Source organism: Cetorhinus maximus, chromosome 10 (assembly GCF_964194155.1).
Source record: "Cetorhinus maximus chromosome 10, sCetMax3.hap1.1, whole genome shotgun sequence".
Lineage (NCBI taxonomy): Eukaryota > Metazoa > Chordata > Chondrichthyes > Lamniformes > Cetorhinidae > Cetorhinus > Cetorhinus maximus.
In genome coordinates, this window is record NC_135888.1 from 49232914 (window position 1) to 49253229 (window position 20316).

General features: G+C 46.8%; 1 protein-coding gene across 1 annotated transcript in view; it reads right to left on the bottom strand.

Annotated features, from left to right (window-relative positions):
• The window catches only part of LOC144685676 (sodium-dependent phosphate transport protein 2C-like), a 267701-nt gene that overhangs the window by 196988 nt on the left and 50397 nt on the right, over window positions 1-20316 (bottom strand). The window contains exon 2 of the mRNA XM_078550457.1: window positions 2279-2385. Within this exon, the coding sequence (XP_078406583.1) occupies window positions 2279-2369 (91 nt within the window). The 5' untranslated portion in view covers window positions 2370-2385. The remainder of the gene's footprint in view (window positions 1-2278; window positions 2386-20316) is intronic.

The window sequence follows — 20316 nt, forward strand, 5'->3', positions numbered from 1 at the left end:
ACAGACCTGGTCTTGCAGCAATATCATTTAGGACCCAGCCAACTTGGTCAGTAATGGTGCTACCGAGCCATTCTTGGTGATGGACATTGAAGTCCCCCACCCAGAGTACATTCTGTGCCCTTGCCACCCTCAGTGCTTCCTCCAAGTGATGTCCAACATGGAGGAGCACTGACTTATCAGCTGAGGGAGGGTGGTATGTGGTAATCAGCAGGAGGTTTCCTTGCCCATGTTTGACCTGATGCCATGAGACTTCATGGGGTCCAGAATTGATGTTGAGGATCACAGGGCAACTCCCTCCTGACTGTATACCACTGTGTCGCCACCTCTGCTGGGTCTGTCCTGCCAGTGGGACAGGACATACCCAGGGATGGTGATGGTGGTGTCTGGGACATTATCTGTAAGGTATGATTCCTTGAGGATGACTATGTCAGGCTGTTGCTTGACTAGTCTGTGAGACAGCTCTCCCAATTTTGGCACTAGCCCCAGATATCAGGAAGGAGGACTTTGCAGGGTCAACAGGGTTGGGTGTGTCATTGTTTCCTAGGTCAATAATGCTGGTTCCTCTGGTTTTATTTGTTCTTGACTTTTCTGTAGCAGTTTGGTACAACTGAATGGCTTGCCCAGCCATTTCAGTGAGCAGATTGCTGTGGGCCTGGAGTCACATGTAATCCAGACTGGGTACAGATGGCAGTTTGCTCCCCCAAAGAATATTTGTGAACCAGATGGGCTTTTATGACATTCCGGTAGTTTTGTGGTCATCATTACAGAGACTATTTATTAATTAATGAATTTAAATTCCCCCAGTTACCATGGTGGAATCTGAACCCCAATCTCCAGAGTATTAGTCCAGGCATCTGGATTACTAGTCCAGTAACATAACCACTACACTACCACTCCCTGGGTTCTTGCAGACTGAATGAAAGCAATCATCCAATCTGCACTGATTTCCCCGATGTAAAGGAAATCATATTATGAGCTGTGAGCGCAGTATTGCTAGATTGAAAGTACTGCAAGTACATTGCTATTTAGCCTGGAGGAGCGGTGTGGGTCCCTAGGCTGGTGGAGGGGAGGGAGTGAAATGGCTGGTATTGCATCTCTTATTTCTGTGTGGGAAGGTACTGTAGGAGAGGGAGAGTGTGTTGGGGACGACTGAGGGGTGAACCAGGGTTTTGCAGAGGGAACGTTCCATTTGGAATGCTAAAAGGGGAAGGCAGAAGGAGGAGTGTTTGGTGGTGGCATCGCACTTGAGGTGGCGGAAATGGGGGAGGATGATCCATTGAGTATGGATGCTGCTGGGGTGGAAGTTGAGGACAAGGGGAACCCTATCTGGATTCTGGGAGGGAGGGGAAGGGGTGAGGGCAGAAGTGGTGGAAACAGACATGGCTAAGGGCCCTGGCCACCACAGTGGGGCAGAATCCTAGGTTGAGGTGAAAGGAAGACATGTCAGAAGAGCTGGTATGGAAGGCTGTATCATCAGAACAGGTGTGCCAGAGATGGAGGAACTGGGAGACTGGAATAGAGTCCTTCCAGGAAACAGAGTGTGAGGAAGTGTTGTCAAGGTAGCTGTGGGAGTCAGTGGGCTTATAGTGAATATTGGTTGATATCCTATCGCCAGAAATGGAGACAGAGAAGTCAAGGAAAGGAAGGGATGGACCGCGTGAAGATGAGAGAAGGGTGAAAATTGGAAGCAATGTTGATGAAATTTTCCAGCTCAAATCCAGAGGAGGAAACAGCCACGATACAGTCATCAATGTACCAGAAAAAGAGATGGGGGCAGGGACTTGAGCAGGACTTGAACAAATAATGTTCCATATACCCCACACACAGTGGGGGATAGCTGGGATCCATATAGGTTCCCATAGCAACATGTTTATTTGGAGGAAATGAATGAGTGAAAGGAGAAATTGTTCAATGTGAGAAGGAGCTCAGTCAGGCAGAGAAAGGCGGTGGTGGATGGGACCTGTTCAGGGTTGGAGGTATATGAAGTTTGAGGCTGTGCAGGGAAGATCCCCAGAGAAGATGACAGTGATAGACTTTGAGACGATAGCTTGATGTTTGGTGACGGGGTCACAGTCCAGGAGGAGATAAGAGGAGGAGTCAGAGAGTTGGTGTTCAGCCTCGACCAAATAGGGACATCTAGGTAGAGGCTAGGCAGAGTCCTTTTGTGAACTGGGTCAGTAAGGGAGTCTGAAATAGGTGGGATAAAGTATCTGCTCCAAGTCTCTGTAATTACTTTGATCCAAAACACTGTTTGACACAGGCGAAGGTTGCTACATACCTGATACTGTTGCTGGAGTTGAATCAATTTTCTCAGGCTCCTCAAAACTGAACTCAGCAGAATGGATGGGGTTGATGTTAAATGGAGGCATTCTAACAGTGAACAGACTGTGAAGACAAAGAAAGTAAGTCTGCATAGGCAACTGTAACTTTGACCCTATCCATGTGCTCTATCTGAATCTACTGCATGGGTCAAAATATTTATTTTCCCCAAGGTTCTTTGTGAGTTTTTTTTTCGGGCAATTTTTCATTTTCACATGAGGAGTTCAGGATACCATTCCTCCCTAGTTCCTTGGTATTTTCCCTCAAATTTGTATTCTAAATGCAATTCCCAATTTACAATAATAAACTAAGATCAAATTAGTCTCAAATTTCAAGTATTTGATGCAATAAAACAGAAACCGCAGGGCTATAGACAAAGAGTGCGGGTGTAAATTTACAGAAAATGTTTAACAAAAGGAATGAGACTCAATGTTGTAATCTAATCAAGAATTTCAACTGTAAGCTAATTGAGCTTCACTGGCAACTTGGATGAGTGTTTCCTCAGGGTACAGGGGAAATAACAGTCAATTCTGGTTTATGGCACCTTGTTGGGAACATCGGTTCAAAGTATCAAAACAGAAATTGATAGAACAACAAGATAATGCTCTTCCACCGCTCTCCACCCCCACTGAGATCATAGGGAGACACACACACACAGTCTGAGCAGCTGCCCATCTGTGCCCACTGCTCACAAGGTACAAATTCGCCCCAGTTAAAGCTGGGTCTGGACACAGTTATAGATGGATCCCCGCAGGACCCAGAGCCCAGGCCTAGTGAGCCTCAGCTGGCAGGGGAACAAGTGTGGGACAGAGTGAGCATGGAGACCAGGGTGTCTCTGCCTTGTCAGGCAGTGGCCCTGGTGGCTGATAGCTGCTGAGGCTAAAACCAAGACCTGCTTTTCTAGAGATGGTCTCCAGTTCCCCATTAGCCACATCCACCTGCTACTGCGCAATGCACAAGAATCACTATACCGAGGGTGCCAAGGCTGCAGCCCCCATCTACCTGACCACCGTCAAGAGCCTGGAGCTGGCCGGCAAAGAGGCCCAGGACAAGAAGCCCTGCATCACCCCCGCCACCTCCAGCTCACCATCTACAATGACAAGGAGCTCAACAAGCTGCTGGGAGGACTCACCATAGCCCAGGGCGGGGTCCTGCCCAACACCCAGGCTGTTCTACTGCCCAGGAAAGCCAGACACCCCAACAAGGTAAAAGGACAAGATCAGAAAATAGGAGCGGGAGAGAGGGGACCTGTGATTGGAGGAGCTGGAGCAGCAACCTGGGAGAGACAGAATCTGTGATTGGAGGAGAAGCTCCTCATAGATTCTGCCTCCTGTGCTTGCTGCTCCTCCAATACAGGAGTGACCTTTCTTCAATTTTTGTCCCCCCATCATTGAGTTTTCAGGGTATTAGTGAGGTTTCCAGAGTGAATTCACCCACCATCCTGAGTATTTTGAAACCTGATCTACAAATATCTATTTGGTGTATCTGTATGTGTATTGCATCTATATGGTATATTTGTACCTTTACTCTTTCTCTATCATTTATTGCATATGTATAGTATATTAAAACAATATGCTATCATTATAGGCCATATATATCTCAACACATAGAATCATAAAATGGTTACAGCACAGAAGGAGGCCATTCAGCCTGTCACATCTGTGCTGCTCTCTGAAGGAACAATTCACTTGGTGCCTTCTCTCTTGCCCTTTCCCTGTAACCCTGCAGATTCTTCCTTTCCAGATAATAATCCAATTCCCTCTGAATGCCACAATTGACCCTGCCTCAACCACACTCTCAGGCAGCACATCCCAGATCCTAACCACTTGATGCATAGAAAAGTTACTTCTCATGTCGCCATAGCTTCTTCTGCCAATTAACCTTAAATCTGTGTCCTCTGGTTCTCAATCCTTTTACGAGTGGGAACAGTTTCTCTCTATCTACTCTGCCCAGGGCCCTCATGATTTTGAATACTTCTATCAAATCTCCTCTCAGCCTTCCATTCCCCAGGGAAAGCAGTCCCAGCTTCTCCAATCTAGCTACATAACTGAAGTTCCTCATCCCTGGAACCATTTCTGTGAATCTTTACTGCACTCCCCCCAGTGCTTTCACATCTTTCCTAAAGTGTGGTGCCCAGAACTGTGCACCCTCCAGATGAGGGTGAACTAGTGTTCTGTGCAGGTTTAACATAACCTTCTTGCTCTTGTACCCTGTATCTCTATCAATAAAGCCCAGGATACTGTATGCTCAATTAACCACCCTCTCAACCTGTCCTATCACCTTCAATGATTTGTGTACAGATCTGTTTGCTCCTGCACCACCTTTAGAATTGGGCTCTTTATTTTATATTGTATCTCCATGTTCTTCCTCCCAAAAATGAACTATTAAATCATCAAAAGTAAAAACTTTCCAACCCACCTTCACACTAACTATCCAACTAACCACACACTAACTAATCCAACTAAACCACACACTAACTAATCCAACTAAACCACACACTAACTAATCCAACCCACCCTAACACTAACTATCCAATTAAATCACACACTAACTAATCCAATTAAACCACATACTAACTATCCAATTTAACCACACACTAACTAATCCAATTAAAACATACACTAACTATCCAATTAAATCACACACTAACTAATCCAATTAAACCACATACTAACTATCCAATTAAGCCACACACTAACTAATCCAACTCACCCTCATGCTAACAATACAACTTTCCCACACTCACACGAAATATTAAGTTCTTCAATACTCTAACACGTTAACTATCCAACTCTCCATTACAGATGGCTGAGTATCTACACTTGGAATACACACTGACACTCATAACTATAAAGTTCACACTCTTAACACATTAGCAGACTAACTCATTCTTTCACTATGTTAGTTTTTCAACAATTTGCAGACTTTTTCAGAAATGTTACAGGTCTACTATGAGAGCCCCTGACTCACAGGATTAGCTTGAGTCGACTCACTGACAGAATGGAGCTCCAGTTCTTTACACCTGAACCCAGAGAGTACAATGTATCATTCTTACCTCACTGTGGACAATTCTGGTAAATTGTAAATTCTTCAAAGGGCAGTCAATATTTATACTGATTCTCAGTGATCAAAGTATTGTGCTGGCTTGCAGTTGTAACCAGTAATCAAACCATATCAGCTTCCTAATTAATATTTACCCAATTCTCCAGATAACCGGATAGAGACGATAAGATAAAGCTTTAACAGAAACAGAAATATCTGGAAAGGTCATGAGGACTCGAAACGTCAACTGTGCCTTTCTCCGCCGATGCTGCCAGACCTGCTGAGTTTTTCCAGGTATTTCTGTTTCTGTTTTTGTTTTGGATTTCCAGCATCCACAGTTTTTTATTTTTATATAAGATAAAGCTTTGATGCTTTCATTGTTCTCTAGTCGGCTTTTTAAGTACTGAATCATGACAGCTCCATTCTCAGCAGGGTCATTCCTGGACAAATTACAGCAAGAGAGAATATTAGATTGACACAACGCCCAAACCAGAGTGGATTACAAAACTATCCCTTCAGTCAGCCCCCAGTGAAATACTTACACAATGAATGATGCTGCAATTCTGAGAGAGATCTAAAAGTGATCATGAACTCATCACCAACCATCTTCAGAACAAAAATCAACAAATCAAACAGAACACTGAGTTACTTTACCAAACTGGTGGAGTGTGAGTCTGCTCATACATCAACTGAACAATATGTTCAGACCAGTTCATAGATAAAGGGGAATATCCAAGAATGAACTTGGGACCATTCATGAGGCAGCGTGACACTGGGAGTACAGGCCTCACTGATATCCCACACAGAATGGGCCGAATAACATCCCTTGACCAATCATATAATTGCAGCATGAGAAGAGCCTTTGAATCTTCAATGAAAGGAGTGAGGAGATTGGGTAGCTCTAGTGATATCATTAGAGAAGCTAACAATTACATAAACTTAATCTGGAATGTAACTACATGGTGGGACAGAATCAAAACAGGGGCTGGGGCTGTGCAATGCACAGTTGAGTACTAAGGCAGGGACTGTGTATCAGGGGATTGGACTGTGTAATGAGGGTAAGGGTTGTATAATGAGGAAGGGGTTTTGCAGCAGGGGTTGATTAAATAACAGAATAGGGGATGTGTAATGGGAGTAAGAACAATATGATGGACAGTGCTGGTGTATCAGTGAATGGTCTATTCAGTGACACAACAGTTGTGTAAGAGGGTATTCATTCATTCATTGATGTGGGCTTTGCCCAAAGGCAGGTCCTTGGTTCATTGTCTGCTGATGCTTCATCCTGAGTTGTTTTCTTGGCAGTTTCTTGCCAGTGGTGGATCTCTATTGCCTTCCACTCTTAGGGCCAGAGTAAGGAGGCAGGTCCCAAGTCTACCTCAGCCAGAATGGGAATCAAACCTACATTGTTGAAGCTATTTTGAACCACATGCTAACCGGCCGCCTGTAACAGTGTAATGGATTGTGTAAGGAGACAATGACTGTGCAATGGGACTGGGGTTGCATAAGGAAGAAATGGACTGCATAATGGGGAAGTGATGGTGTAGTGGTATTGTCACTGGACTAGTAATCCAGAGACCCAGGGTAATGCTCTGGGGAGCTGATTTCAAATCCCACCACAGCAGATGGTGGAATTTGAATTCAATCAATCAAAAGCTGGAATGAAAAGCCTGATGAAACCATTATCAATGTAAAAACCCATTGGTTCACTAATGTCCTTACCCGGTCTGGCCTACATGTGACTTCAGATCTTGCTGTGCTTGACTCTTTAAATGGCTCAGCAAGCCACTCAGTTGTATCAAACTCTAAAAACGAATTAAACCAGACGGACCACCCAGCATTGACCTAGGCACTGGAAAGGACAACGACCTGTCAACCCTGCAAAGTCCTCCTTGGGAGAGCTGTCTCACAGACTAAAAAGCAACAGCCTGACATAGTCATCCTCACGGAGTCATATGTTACAGATAATGTCCCAGACACCACCATCACCATCCTTGGGTACATCCTGTCCAACGAGATGCCAGTCTTCAGCCAGTTCAATTCACTCCACATGATATCAAGAAACAGCTGAAGGCACTGGATACTGAAAAGGCTATGGGCCCTGACAATATTCCGCCAATAGTGCTGAACTTGCCGCGCCCCAATCCAAGCTGTTCCAGTATAGCAACTGCCACCCGGCAATGTGGAAAATTGCCCAGGTATGTCCCATGCGCAAGAAACAGGACAAATCCAACCCAGCCAATAACCACACCATCAGTCTTCAGCCAGAAGTGCCAAGTGGATGATCTATCTCGGCCTCCTCCAGAGGTCCCCAGCACCAGAGCTGCCAATCTTCAGCCGTTTTGGTTCACTCCACATGATATCAAGACACAGCTGAAGGCATTGGATAGTGCAAGGGCTATGGGGCCTGACAATATTCTGACAATAGCACTGAAGACTTATGTTCCAGAACTTGCTGTGCCCCTAGCCAAGCTAGTCCAGTACAGTTATAACACTGGAATTGCCAGGTAAGTCCTGTACACAAAAAACAGGACAAATCCAACCCGGCCAATTACCGCCCCATCAGTCTACTCTCCATCATCAGTAAAGTAATGGATGGGGTCATCAACAGTGCTGTCGAGTGGCACTTGCTTAGCAATAACCTGCTCACTGACATTCTGATCCTGTTCTGCCAGGGTCACTCAGCTTCTGACCTCATTACAGCTTTGGTTCAAACATGGACAAAAGAGCTGAACTCCCGAGATGAGGTGAGAGCGCCCTTGAAATCAAGGCTACATTTGACCGAGTGTGGCATCAAGCAGCCCGAGCAAAACTGGAGTCAATGGGAATCAGGGGGAAAACTCTCCACTGATTGGAGTCATACCTAGCACAAAGGAAGATGGTTGTGATTGTTGGAGGTCAGTCATCTCAGCTCCAGGACATCACTGCAGGAGTTCCTCAGGGTAGTGTCCTCGGCCCAACCAACTTCAGCTGCTTCATCAATGACCTTCCTTCCATCATAAGGTCAGAAGTGGGGATGTTCGCTAATGATTGTACAATGTTCAGCACCATTCATGACTCCTCAGATATTGGAGCAGTCCATGTCCAAATGCAGCAAGACCTGGGCTTGGGCTGATAAGTGACAAGTAATATTCGTACCACACAAGTGACAGGCAATGACCATCTAGAACAAGAGAGAATCCAACCATTGCCCCTTGACATTCAATAGCATTACCATCATTGAATTCACCACTATCCACATCCTGGGGGTTACCATTGACCAAAAACTGAACTGGACTAGCCATATTTCGTTACCACAGAAAGTAGTTGAGACCAAAACATTGTATACTTTCAAGAAGGGGTTAGATATAGCTCTTGGGGCAAAAGGGATCAAAGGGTATGGGGAGAAAGCAGGAGCAGGCTATTGAGTTGGATGATCAGCCATGATCATAATGAATGGCGGAGCAGGCTCGAAGGGCCGAATGGCCTACTCCTGCTCCTAGTTTCTATGTTTCTATGTTTCTATAATAAATACTGTGGCTACAAGAGCAGGTCAGAGGCTAGGAATCGTATGGTGAATGACTCATTTCCTGACTCCCCAAAGCCTGTCCACCATCTGCAAGGCACAAGTCAGGAGTGTGATGCAATACTCCCCACTTGCCTGGATGAGTGCAGCTCCCACAACACTCAAGAAGCTTGACACCGTCCAGGATAAAGCAGCCCACTTGATCAGCACCATATCCACAAACATTCACTCCCTCCACCACTGACGCACAGTAGCAGCAGTGTGTACCATCTACAAGATGCACTGCAGAAACTGACCAAGGCTCCTTCGACAGCACCTTCCAAACCCACGACTGCTACCATCTAGAAGGACAAGGGCAGCACACGGGAACACCACCACCTGGAAGTTCCCCTCCAAGTCACTCACCATCCTGACTTGGAAATATATTGCCCTTCCTTCACTGTAGCTGGGTCAAAATCCTGGAATTCCCTCCCTAACAGCACTGTGGGTGTACTTACACCACATGGACTGCAGGGGTTCAAGAAGGTAGTTCACCACCATTTTCTCAAGGGCAATTAGGGATGGGTAATAAATGCTGGCCTAGCCAGCAGCACCCAACCTGGAACTGAATAAAAGAAAATCAGCCAGAACTATATAAAAGCAGAATGGGACGCAGACTATGTAATGAACTTTTTAAAAATTTCTTTCATAAGATCTGGGTATCTCTGTCTGGGCGAATGTTTGTTGCCCATCTCTAATTCGCTTTGAGAAGGTGCCTTCCTGACAACTGAATAACTCACTTGGTTATTTCAGAGTCATTTAAGACTCAATCACATTGCTGTGGGCCTGGAGTCACATGTAGGCTAGACCAGGTAAGGGCGGCAAATTTCCCTCCTTAAAGGGCATTAGTGAACCAGATGGGTTTTTATAACAAACCAATAGTTTCATGACCATCATTATTTTCTGGTCAATATTTATTTATAATTGAATCTAGGTTTTCCATCTGCTCTGATGGGATTTCAACTCGCATTGCTGGAGTGTAAGGCCTCTGGAGTATTAATCCAGGCCTCTGGAGTATTAGCCCAGGCCTCTGGGCTAATAATCCAGACCACTGGAGTATTAGCCCAGGCCTCTGAGGTATTAATCCAGGCTCCTGGAGTATTAGCCCAGGCCTCTGGGATATCAATCCAGACCACTGGAGTATTAGCCCAGGCCTCTGAGGTATTAATCCAGGCCACTGGAGTATTAGTCCAGGTCTCTGGGGTATTAATCCAGGGGCAGAATTTTTCACTCGTCAGGTGGGCGTGTGCCCGACCCAAACAAGTGTGAAATGACGTGTGATGATGTCAGGTGAGCGTCCCAGCGTCATCGCGCACTCGCGCGATATTTTGATTGGCGGGCGTGCGCAGGAGTCAGAGCCGCGCCTGCCATTAATTAAGAGGCCAGTTAAGGCCCTTAAATTGGCCCTGATGCCAATTTAACGTTGCCCATGCGATTGTGCGCTCTTTGCATAAGCAAAACAGGCAGATGGGCAGCCCACAATTTGCAAAACCTCATCCATGGGCGGGATAATAGGGTCAGCAGCATTGTCAATGTGAGTATTGAAGAGTTTGAGATAACTTGCTGCTGGTGGCTTATTGGTACTTGACAGCTTCATCTCTGTTCGGGGCTTCATTCTCAGCATTTCTAGGCTTCATTTCAGGACTCATTGGTGTCTCCAAGGCCCCCAGAGAATTCAGACCGTGTGGACCCTTCCAGGTATCAGACAGCCTTCTTTGACCCTGGGAATGGGGATTGTGGTCTCTGCTGGAGGCACCTCCTCTGAGGAGGAAGAGAGGGACAGAAGGGAGAGGAGGCCACGTGTCCCAATGCAGCTTCCTGGGGAGGGACCTGTGGGAGGAGAGGCACAGGCACAAGGGGTGCAGGGCCAGCAGGAAGTCCAAGGCTGAAGGGGCCACAGAAGACACCACTATCCTGCTACCAGGGTTTACAGGCAGTGATGCAGCTACCTCAATATGTCTGAGTTGCAATGTCGAAGGAGGCTCCGTCTCTCTAGGGAGACTGTGACCTCCATTTGTCAGATGATTGGGCCTGAGATCAGCTCCGACTGTGTGTGTGGACACCCTATGCCAGTGGCTCTGAAGGTCACAGTGACTATCAGCTTCTATGTCTCTGGCTCTTCCCAGGGCTCAGTGGGGGATCTGTGTGGAGTTTCCCAATCAGCTGTACACAGTTGTGTCAAGCTGGTGACAGAAGCTCTATTCAGGCGGGTACTGACTTTCATTCATTTCCATATGGACGAGGCCAGCCAGACACAGTGAGCCAGAGGCTTCACAGCGATTACTGGCTTCCCCCGCGTCCAGGGTGCAATGGGCTGCACACATGTGGCCATCAAGGCGCCAGCAGGTGAGCCCGGTGCCTTCGTCAACAGGAAGGGCTTCCACTCCATGAACGTGTGGATAGTGTGTGATCACAGGATGCTGATTCTACAAGTCTGTGCAAGGTACCCAGGCAGCTCCCATGACATTTACATCCTGAAATACTCCCAAGTGCCGGGGCTCTTCAGTGCTCCAGCCCAATTGGATGGACAGCTGCTGGGTGACAAGGGCTATCCCCTCAGAAGGTGGCTCATGACGCCTCTCCACCATCCAAGAACAGAAGCTGAGCAGCGGTACAATAGATGCCACGGCTCCACAAGGGCTGTGGTAGAGAGAACCATAGGCCTTCTGAAGATGTGCTTCCAATGACTGGACCATTCAGGGGGAGCACTGCAATACTACAAGATCAAGTGTCACTGATAGTGGTTGCATGCTGTGCTCTCCACAATCTGGCACTGGCAATGGGGGAACCCACTGGAGGAAGAGGATGTTGACACAGCTGCACAGGCCACAAATGATGAGTCCAGTGGCGAGTCAGAAGAGGAACACGGTGAGGAGAACGCTGAGGGTGTGGAGCCAGACCTTGGTAACCTCCAGGGAAGCAGGGACACCAGGGACGCCTTGATCCAACGTTCCTTCAGCTAGACTGCCAAATAAGAACTACCGCCTCATGCCAGTGTTGCCACCACCATCCTGGATGTCTGAAATGACACTTTCCTTGGCCCCCAAGATACACTCAGTGACTGTGCAATAAAAGTTCGAGCCACCCACACCCAGCATTACATACTGGCCTAACCTACACCTACAGAACAAATAAAGCACTCAGGCCAATAACACAAAAGCAAATGTAATTTAATGTTGGTACTCACAGATTATTGAACAGAACAATATCCGGTGTTGGTAGTCACACCATTAAAAAAAGTAAAACAAAATAGGGTAACAAAATATCACCTGTGACCAGCCCCTCTTGTGCTTAAGGTGCTTTAAACTTATGTTTACCGGTGCTACATCTAGGTGCTGCCCCCTCGCAGGCACCGGCATCTGAGACAGCCTGCTCACTCTGCTGTCCGGTTGGCCTTGATGCCCTTGGCGGGCACCCTTTGGCCCATGGTGCCTGTGCAGGCCCCGCCTGGGAGGGAGCGGCTAGTTCCACAGTTGGCATCTCCCCAGTCACCACAGCCTCATCAGATGCGGAGCGGCGGAGGAGTTGCTGCCGTCATCCAGCGTGCCCTGAGAGGAGCCTGCAGAGACGACAGGCAGCTCGTGCGCCAACGTGGGGTCGCTCTGGACCTCCCTGCTCACCATTGATGGTTGTGCACCTCGCTGGGATACTGGGTGCCTCATCCATCTCCCACACTTGCTCTGACCAGCTGAAGTTATTGCCTGTGTGAGGACTTGTAGGTCCGAGCGCAATCCCAGGAACCCCTGATTCTGTCCCTGGAGCTGCATCTCCATGAGAGTCGCCACTCTCTCAATTGAGGAGGCATTATGCTCGGCGATGAGGGTCAATGCAGTGCTGATGCTCCGCATGGACTCCTCCACAACAGAGATCATGGCACACTTACCCTCATGGGTGTCCGTCAGATCCTCCTGCACATCCCACTGGACATCCAGCATCTACTGCCTAATGGACGACTCCAGAGGCTCATCATCAGCCTTTGACTGAGCATCGTCCGGGTCTCCAACAGTCCCTCTGACTGCCGGCACTCTGGGCACTCTCTGTCTCCACCTGCACCTCAAGCGAGTGTGAAGTGCCCTCACCAATGTGCAACAACAATGTAGCCGATGATCTAACACCCACTGAGGTGCTGGTATCTGCGCTGGTGCTTGTTTCAGGGAGTGGGTGTGACGCAGGTGCTTCTGGAGCCTGGTGGTCCTCCAGAGTCAGGGTAGCTCCTGGAGGTCCTGAGATTGGCTGCTTGGTGGCAGATCTAAGGGAGAAGAGGGACATGTCATTGGTTAAAGTCATCACACAGTCACTGTGCATATCAGGCACCCTGGTGAGACAATGGAGATCTACATCACAGTGCCACCGTCTTTAGATGATCAATGGGGAATCCAGTCTGGAGGCTCCCATCAGTGATGAGGCTACACAAGAATGTTTGCAGCATCCTAAACTCTCACCTCTGTGCACTGCACTCTTACCTTCGTCTGACACCCCAGCCTCACCGTGGCCGGTTGACCGAGGTGCTTGGCGCCTCTTGAGCTCCAAGGCCTCTTGCTCGTACCTGGCGAGGATGAGGAGGTGTGGGGTCCCCCCGCCAGTCCACAACCTCTCGGCATTGTTATGGGATGTTTTCTCCTGAAAGGACAGAAGAGCATTGACTAGTCCACTCTCTACCTGCAGCGCCATTGCAGCCTGGCCAACCCCAACTGAGGAACACTTTGCAGGTCAGATCTGAGTCATGGCCCTCGAGGTGCAAGGCACTCAGCCCAAGCAGCCAGGGCTCACCCCCTTGGCCAGCTCCAGCGTCGCTGACAGTTGGCACTCAGACTCTAGCACCCCTGAGCTCCATAGAGGGGATGGCCAGACCTTAACACTTCACCACGCTGACACATGCCAACACGGTCCTCACCCTTCCTGAGCACAGCAGGTCATTGAACCCCTTCCAGCCCGGCACCCGTGTGCGCCGCACCACGTCATGGCTGCTCACCCAGGCTGCCACCTCCTCCCATGCCATCTTTGTGAGGTGCAGTAACCTCCTCCTCCCATCTCTGGGCACAAGGGTGTCCCTCCTGGCAGCCACCTCCTCCAGGAGGACAGTGAGGCACTCATCCGAAAAACGGGGTGGCGAGAGCCCAGCCAACTGCACCGCCCGCCTGGCGTCTACACCTGCATTTGCAGCCATGTCCTTGCAAGAACTCCGATGCGGGCAGCCTCCCTGGCGCTGCATGCGCCGTTTTTGTACCAATAGCGACCCGGCAGCTGACTGGCCCCCACCCCCACCCGCACTTTTCGAACATTCAGCAGCCGATGTTCATGCTTGGTGGGCCGTAATTGGCCCGACCATGAAATCTTGATTACGCCCCGATCATGGACAGCGGTCCATTCACGGATGCTCCCGCTCATCCCCGCTGAGCCTGCCCAACTAGGGCAAAATTCATCCCCAGGTCTCTGCAGTATTAATCCAGGCCTCTGGAGTATTAGTCCAGGTCTCTGGAGTATTAATCCAGGCCTCTGGAGTATTAATCCAGGTCTCTGGAGTATTAATCCAGGCCTTTGGAGTATTAATCCAGGCCTCTAGAGTATTAGTCCAGGCCTCTGGATTGTTAATCCAGGCCTTTAGAATATTAACCCAGGCCATTGGAGTGTTTGTCCAGTAGCATAACTGCTACTTTATCCATGACTGTACAATGGAGAGTGGTAAAAGCAGAATGCGCTGTATACTAGGGTTGGAGGTGTGTAACAAGCGAATGGATTATATAATGGGGAAAGAACTGTAAAATTGAACAGTAGCTGTGTAATGAGGGAATGGATTGTGTAACAGGACAGGGGCTGTTTAAAAGATAGGCTAGCGTTTATATAGCACTGTTCATGACCACTAGATATTTCAAAATGATTTACAGCCAATGAAGCACTTTTGAAGTATTACCTCTGTTATAATGTAAGAAACATGGCAACAAATGTATGCATACCAAGATCCCACAAGCAGCAATGTGATCATTGTTGTAGGGTGTTCGATAGTGTTCAGTAAGTCTTAATGAAGTCTTCATAATCATAAGTAGGTTAACTGTGTGTATTTGTTAGCTACAAGAACTGTGTATATATATATATATATAGAGTAAAGGGTCCAAGCTAGGAGCTGTTTCTATGCTTGCTTGTACACACAGCCCTGTCCAATACTAGACTGATGCCTAGGTGTGGGTCATGTGTTCTCTTACATCACTGTGTGGGCAGTACTGTTCTCAGTCCCACGTTAACCCTATATGTTCCAGACCCTCACAGTACAATAATCACCAGATAATCTGTTATTCTGATATTGATTGACGGATAAATATTGGCCAGGATATCTGGGATAACTCTCCTTCAAAAAAAGTGCCATAGGATCTTTTATGTCCAGCCAAACAGGCAGATGAGGCCTTGGTTTAAAGTCTCATCTGAAATTCAGCACCCCCTCAGTACTGCACTTGAGTGTGAGCTTTGATTTTTGTGCCTAAATCCTGGAGTGGGACTTGAACCTGCAACCTTACAACCCAGAGGGGAGAGTGCTACCAACTGAGACACAGCTGACACAGGGAAATGGACTGCATAATGGGACAGAGGCTGTGGAACAGGGAATTGACTTTGCTATGGAGCAAAGAATCTGTATGGGGAAGGAGCTGAAAACATCTCCTTATTTATGCAATTAAAGTGAATCATAATTTTGAACACTTCTATTAAACCTCTCCTTATACTTCTCTGCTCTCAGGTGAACAATCCCAGCTTCTCCAGCCTCTCCAAGTAACAGAAGTCCCACATCCCTGGTACCATTTTAGTAACTCTACGCTCTCCAACACCTTAACATCTTTCCCAAAGTGTGGTGCCCATAATACTCCAGCTGAGGCCTAACTAGTGTTTTATAAAAGTTTAGCATGACTTCCTTGTTTTTGTAATCTATTCCACTATTAATAAAGCTAAGAATTCCATATACTTTTTTAAACAATCTTCTCAACTTGTCCTGACACCTTCACTGATTTGTGTACATGCACCCTCAGGTCCCCCTGCTCCTGCTCCCCCTTAAATGGCACCCTTTATTTTCTATTGCCTCTCTTCATTCTTCCTACCAAAATTAATCACTTCACACTTCTCTGCGTTAAATTTCATCTGCCCCTTGCCTGCCCATTTCACCAGCCTGTCTATGTCTTCCTGAAGCCTGTCATTCTCCATCTCATAGTTTACCACATTTCCAAGTTCTGTATCACCTGCAAACTTTGAAACTAGGTCCTGTCTCTCCAAGTCTCGGTCATGAATATATATCAAAAGAGCAGTTGTGCCAACACTGACCACTGCACATTGCACTCTGGTCTGAAACATAACTGTTCATCACCCTCTATCCCTTAACCGATTTAGAATCGACATAGTCACAACCCCTTAAATCCCATGGGCTTCAATTATACTAAGAAATCTATTATGTGCAACTTATGAAAATTATTTTTTTTTTATTCTTTCATGGGATGTGGGTGTCACTGGCAAGACCAGCACTTGTTACCCATCCCTAATTGCCCTCAAACTGAGAGGCTTGCTAGGCCCTTTCAGAGCGCAGTTAAAAGTCAACCACATTGCTGTGGGTCTGGAGTCACATGTAGGCCAGACCAGGTAAGGAGGCAGATTTCCTTCCCTAAAGCACATTAGTGAACCAGATGGTTTCTTACAATAATCATTTCATAGTTACCATTACTGAGACTAGCTTTATAGTCCAGATTTATTCATTGAACTTAAACTCCATTAGCTGTTATGGTGGGATTTGAACACATGCTCCCAGAGCATTAGTGCAGCAACATTACCACTATGCCACTGCAGTGATGGCAGTCAATAAAAGGGTGGGACCGACTAGGGACACAAAAAGAGAGCCTCTTGTAGAGGCAGAGAACATGTCTGGGGTATTAAGTATATTATAAGAGAAAGGGATGTGGCCAATGTAGCAGGAGGAGATAGTGGTGACATTGGTCAAGTTAAAATAGATGGAGGGGAGATACTTAAAAGGTTAGCACAGGGCTCAAAATAGAAAAAATCAGCCAGCCTGGATGGGATGCATCCTAGGTCACTGAAGGAAGTCAAGGTGAAGATAGCTTCTTCCCCATGTCACTGTCTCCCCCATACAAACATCAACAGGACTACCTTCATCAACCATCTCCAATACTTCATCAAAAAACTTAAATAAGTTAGTTAAACATGATTTGTCTTTAATAAATCCATATTGCCTGCTAGTTATTAACCCATATTTTTCCAAGTGACAATTAATTTGTCTCAAATTATTGTCTCTAGAACTTCCCCCATCACCGAGATTAGACTGTCAGGCTTGTGGTTTCCAGCTTTAGCTCTCTCCTCCTTTTTAAACAAAAGTTTAACATTTACAATTCTCTAATCCTCTGGTGCTATCCCATATCTAAGGAGGATTGGAAGATTGTGGTCAGAGCCTCCACTATCTCCACCTTGACTTCCTTCAGTGACCTAGGATGCATCTCATCCAGGCTGGCTGATTTTTTCAATATTGAGCCCTGTGCCAACCTTTTAAGTATCTCCCCTCTTCTTATTTTCACCTGGCCAATGTCGCCGCTACCTCCTCCTGCTACATTGGCCACATCCTCTTCTCTAGTGAAGAGACTTGTAAGATACTTAATACCCAACATTCTCTGCCTCTACAAGAAAATCTCTTTTGGTCCCTAGTTGGTCTCACCCTTTCTTTGACTATCCTTTGAATATTTGTGCTTGGCTATTGGGTTCCCTCTTGTGTTATCATGTCAGTGTCTATACAAGATTCTGAAGGGGTTTGACAGGGTAGACACTGAGAGATTGTTTCTGCTGGTCTGGGAATCTAGAACATGGGGGCACAGTCTCAGGGTAAGGGGCCGATCATTTAGGACTGAGAAGAGGAGAAATGATTTCACTCCAAGGGTTGTGAATCTTTGGAATTCCCTACCCCTGGGGGTTATGGAGGCTCCATCATTGAATATATTTAAGGCTGGGATAGAGAGAATTTTGGTCTCTCAAGGAACCAAGGGATATGGAGAGTGGGCAGGAAAGTGCAGTTGAAGTCCGAGATCAGCCGAGAGTGTATTGAATGGTGGAGCAGGGTCGACAGGCCATATGGTCTACTTCTGCTCCTATTTCTTGAGTACTTGTGTTACTCACTAATCTATTCTCTTATGGCCTCTTTGCCCTCCTTATTCCTAATTTCTGTTCTCCTCTGCACTTGCTGTATTCAACGTGGTTCTCATACTGTAGGCCAAACAATTATCATAAACCTTTCTCTGTCTTATTTTAATGTCTATATTTTTAGTCATCCAGGGAGTTCCAGCTTTGGACCTTTTCCCTCTTGTTCTTTGAAGGCCTCCCATTGTTCACTTACTGTTTTACCTGCCAGCCTTTGGTTCCAATGCACCTGGGCCAGATTCCTTCTCAACTCACTGAAGTTAACCCTCCTCAAATGAGGTATTTTCATGTGTGATTGTTCCTTGTCCTTTTCCATAACAATTCTAAACCTGGTGATTTTGTGATCACTTTTTCCTAAATGCTCTCCCTCTGAAATCTGCTCCACTTTGTTCCCCAGAGCACAATCCAGCAATGCTTCCTCATTGGCCTGGAAACACACTGATCAGGAAAGTTCTCTTGTACATACTTCAGGAATTCCTTCCCCTCTTTTCCCTTTACACTATCATTATCCCAGTTCATATTGGGGTAATTGGGCCATTATCCCTACTCTCATTCTTACATATTTCTAGAATAAAACAAAAAAGGTTGACTTTTGCGGCAATAGAAACGGAAGCGCTAAAATGAATCTGATTGTGTGCCTTTGCTTTCCCCTTGAACACTGAAATGAGAGCTCTATTCAGAGAGCTCGCAGGGCCGGTAGGAGCAGAGAGAGGCTGGTGTTATGACAAGGCCCGGTGAGACTGCACCCTCAGCATGGAGGCAGGCTATCAGTCAGAGGCAGACAGCCATATGCTTGCTGGCATGGGGCCTGAGTATCCCCAGGCAGCTCCTGAAAACTTGTGCCAAAACACATTAAGCTGTCAGCAGGATATCATTAGAAGTGGAGCTTGATTGATTAAACAAGCATCTCCAAAGAGACCCTCCCTGTCAATCAAATCATTATTTCATAGGCCCCGGCTGATGGAAAGACACAAATTGAGAAATTAAGAGGCTTTGGGCTGGGAAGGTGGGGGTGGGGGTCCGCGGACCTGGAAAGATCCACAGTATTCTCTGATTCTGCTAGCCCTTGGCTGTAATGATGGAGGTGCTCCTGCCTCTCACAGCAAACAGTATAGTACTGGAGAGGGTGCAAACAAGATAATGAGGCTGATTTCAGAAGTGAGAGGTCATATCTATCAGGAAAGGTTGAACAGGCTGAGGCTCTAAGGAAGGTTAAAAGCTGATCTGAGGTCTTTAAGATGTTGAGACATATTGATAGAGGAGATATAAAAAAGATGTAGCTACTTGAGGCAGAGAGCACAACTAAAGACACTATAAGTATAAGAGAGTGTCTAATAAATCTAACAGGCAATTCTGGAAAAACGTCTTTACCCAGAGAGTGAGAATGTGGAGCTCGATACCACAGGGAGTGGTAGAGGTGAATTGTATAGATGCATTTATGGGGCAGCTGGATAAATACAGGTGGGAGAAGGTGTGCTGATAGGTCAGGTGAAGTAGGCAGGAGGAGTCTCCTGTGAAACACAAACACTGGAACTGAGCTGTAGGGCTGAATGGCCTCTTACTGTGCTTTAAATTCCATTTAATTTGATGTGACGGACAATCAGGAGAAATCAACAGATTGGGAAATGTTCGGTACTAATTTCTAAATGATGTAACAATCATTTGCTAATTTTAATGAAAAATCTTTCTGTTCATGCCTAATTCATTGTTTGTGGTGATGGGCAGGGTTCCGATGGCTGTGTACGCAAGATCTGCGTCCGGAAGGTTCCGCTGCAAAGAGGACAGGATACTGCAGATTGAGTTTTGGATGAGTTGCTGGATCGGGATTTCCTCTCCTTGTGTTTTCTCTCTGCCTCTGATACACGCTTGAGCTTCTTGGCGTGATGCTATTATACAGTCCGAGTCTCGCGTATGTAGAGCAGAGTGGGGGGGCTATTGCTCTATAGACTTTGTTTGGTAGGCAGGTTTACTCCTTTTCATTACCAAACTGATCAAAGTCGGCTGAAGGCTACATTTGTTTTGGCAATTCTTGCATGTGTCTCATCGTCGATATAGACAGCTCAAGAGAGTGTATGCTGCTGAGCTCAGTGAACTTATCCAGTGCTGACAGGTTCTGATCATGGACTGAAACTTTGAGGTTGAGGCCAGACTTTCCTGGAGCAGGCTGGGACATTATGTCAGTTTTCTTCATGCTGACTGTAAGGCTGAGGCTATCAAATGGATTGGAGAACATGCCCAAGCTA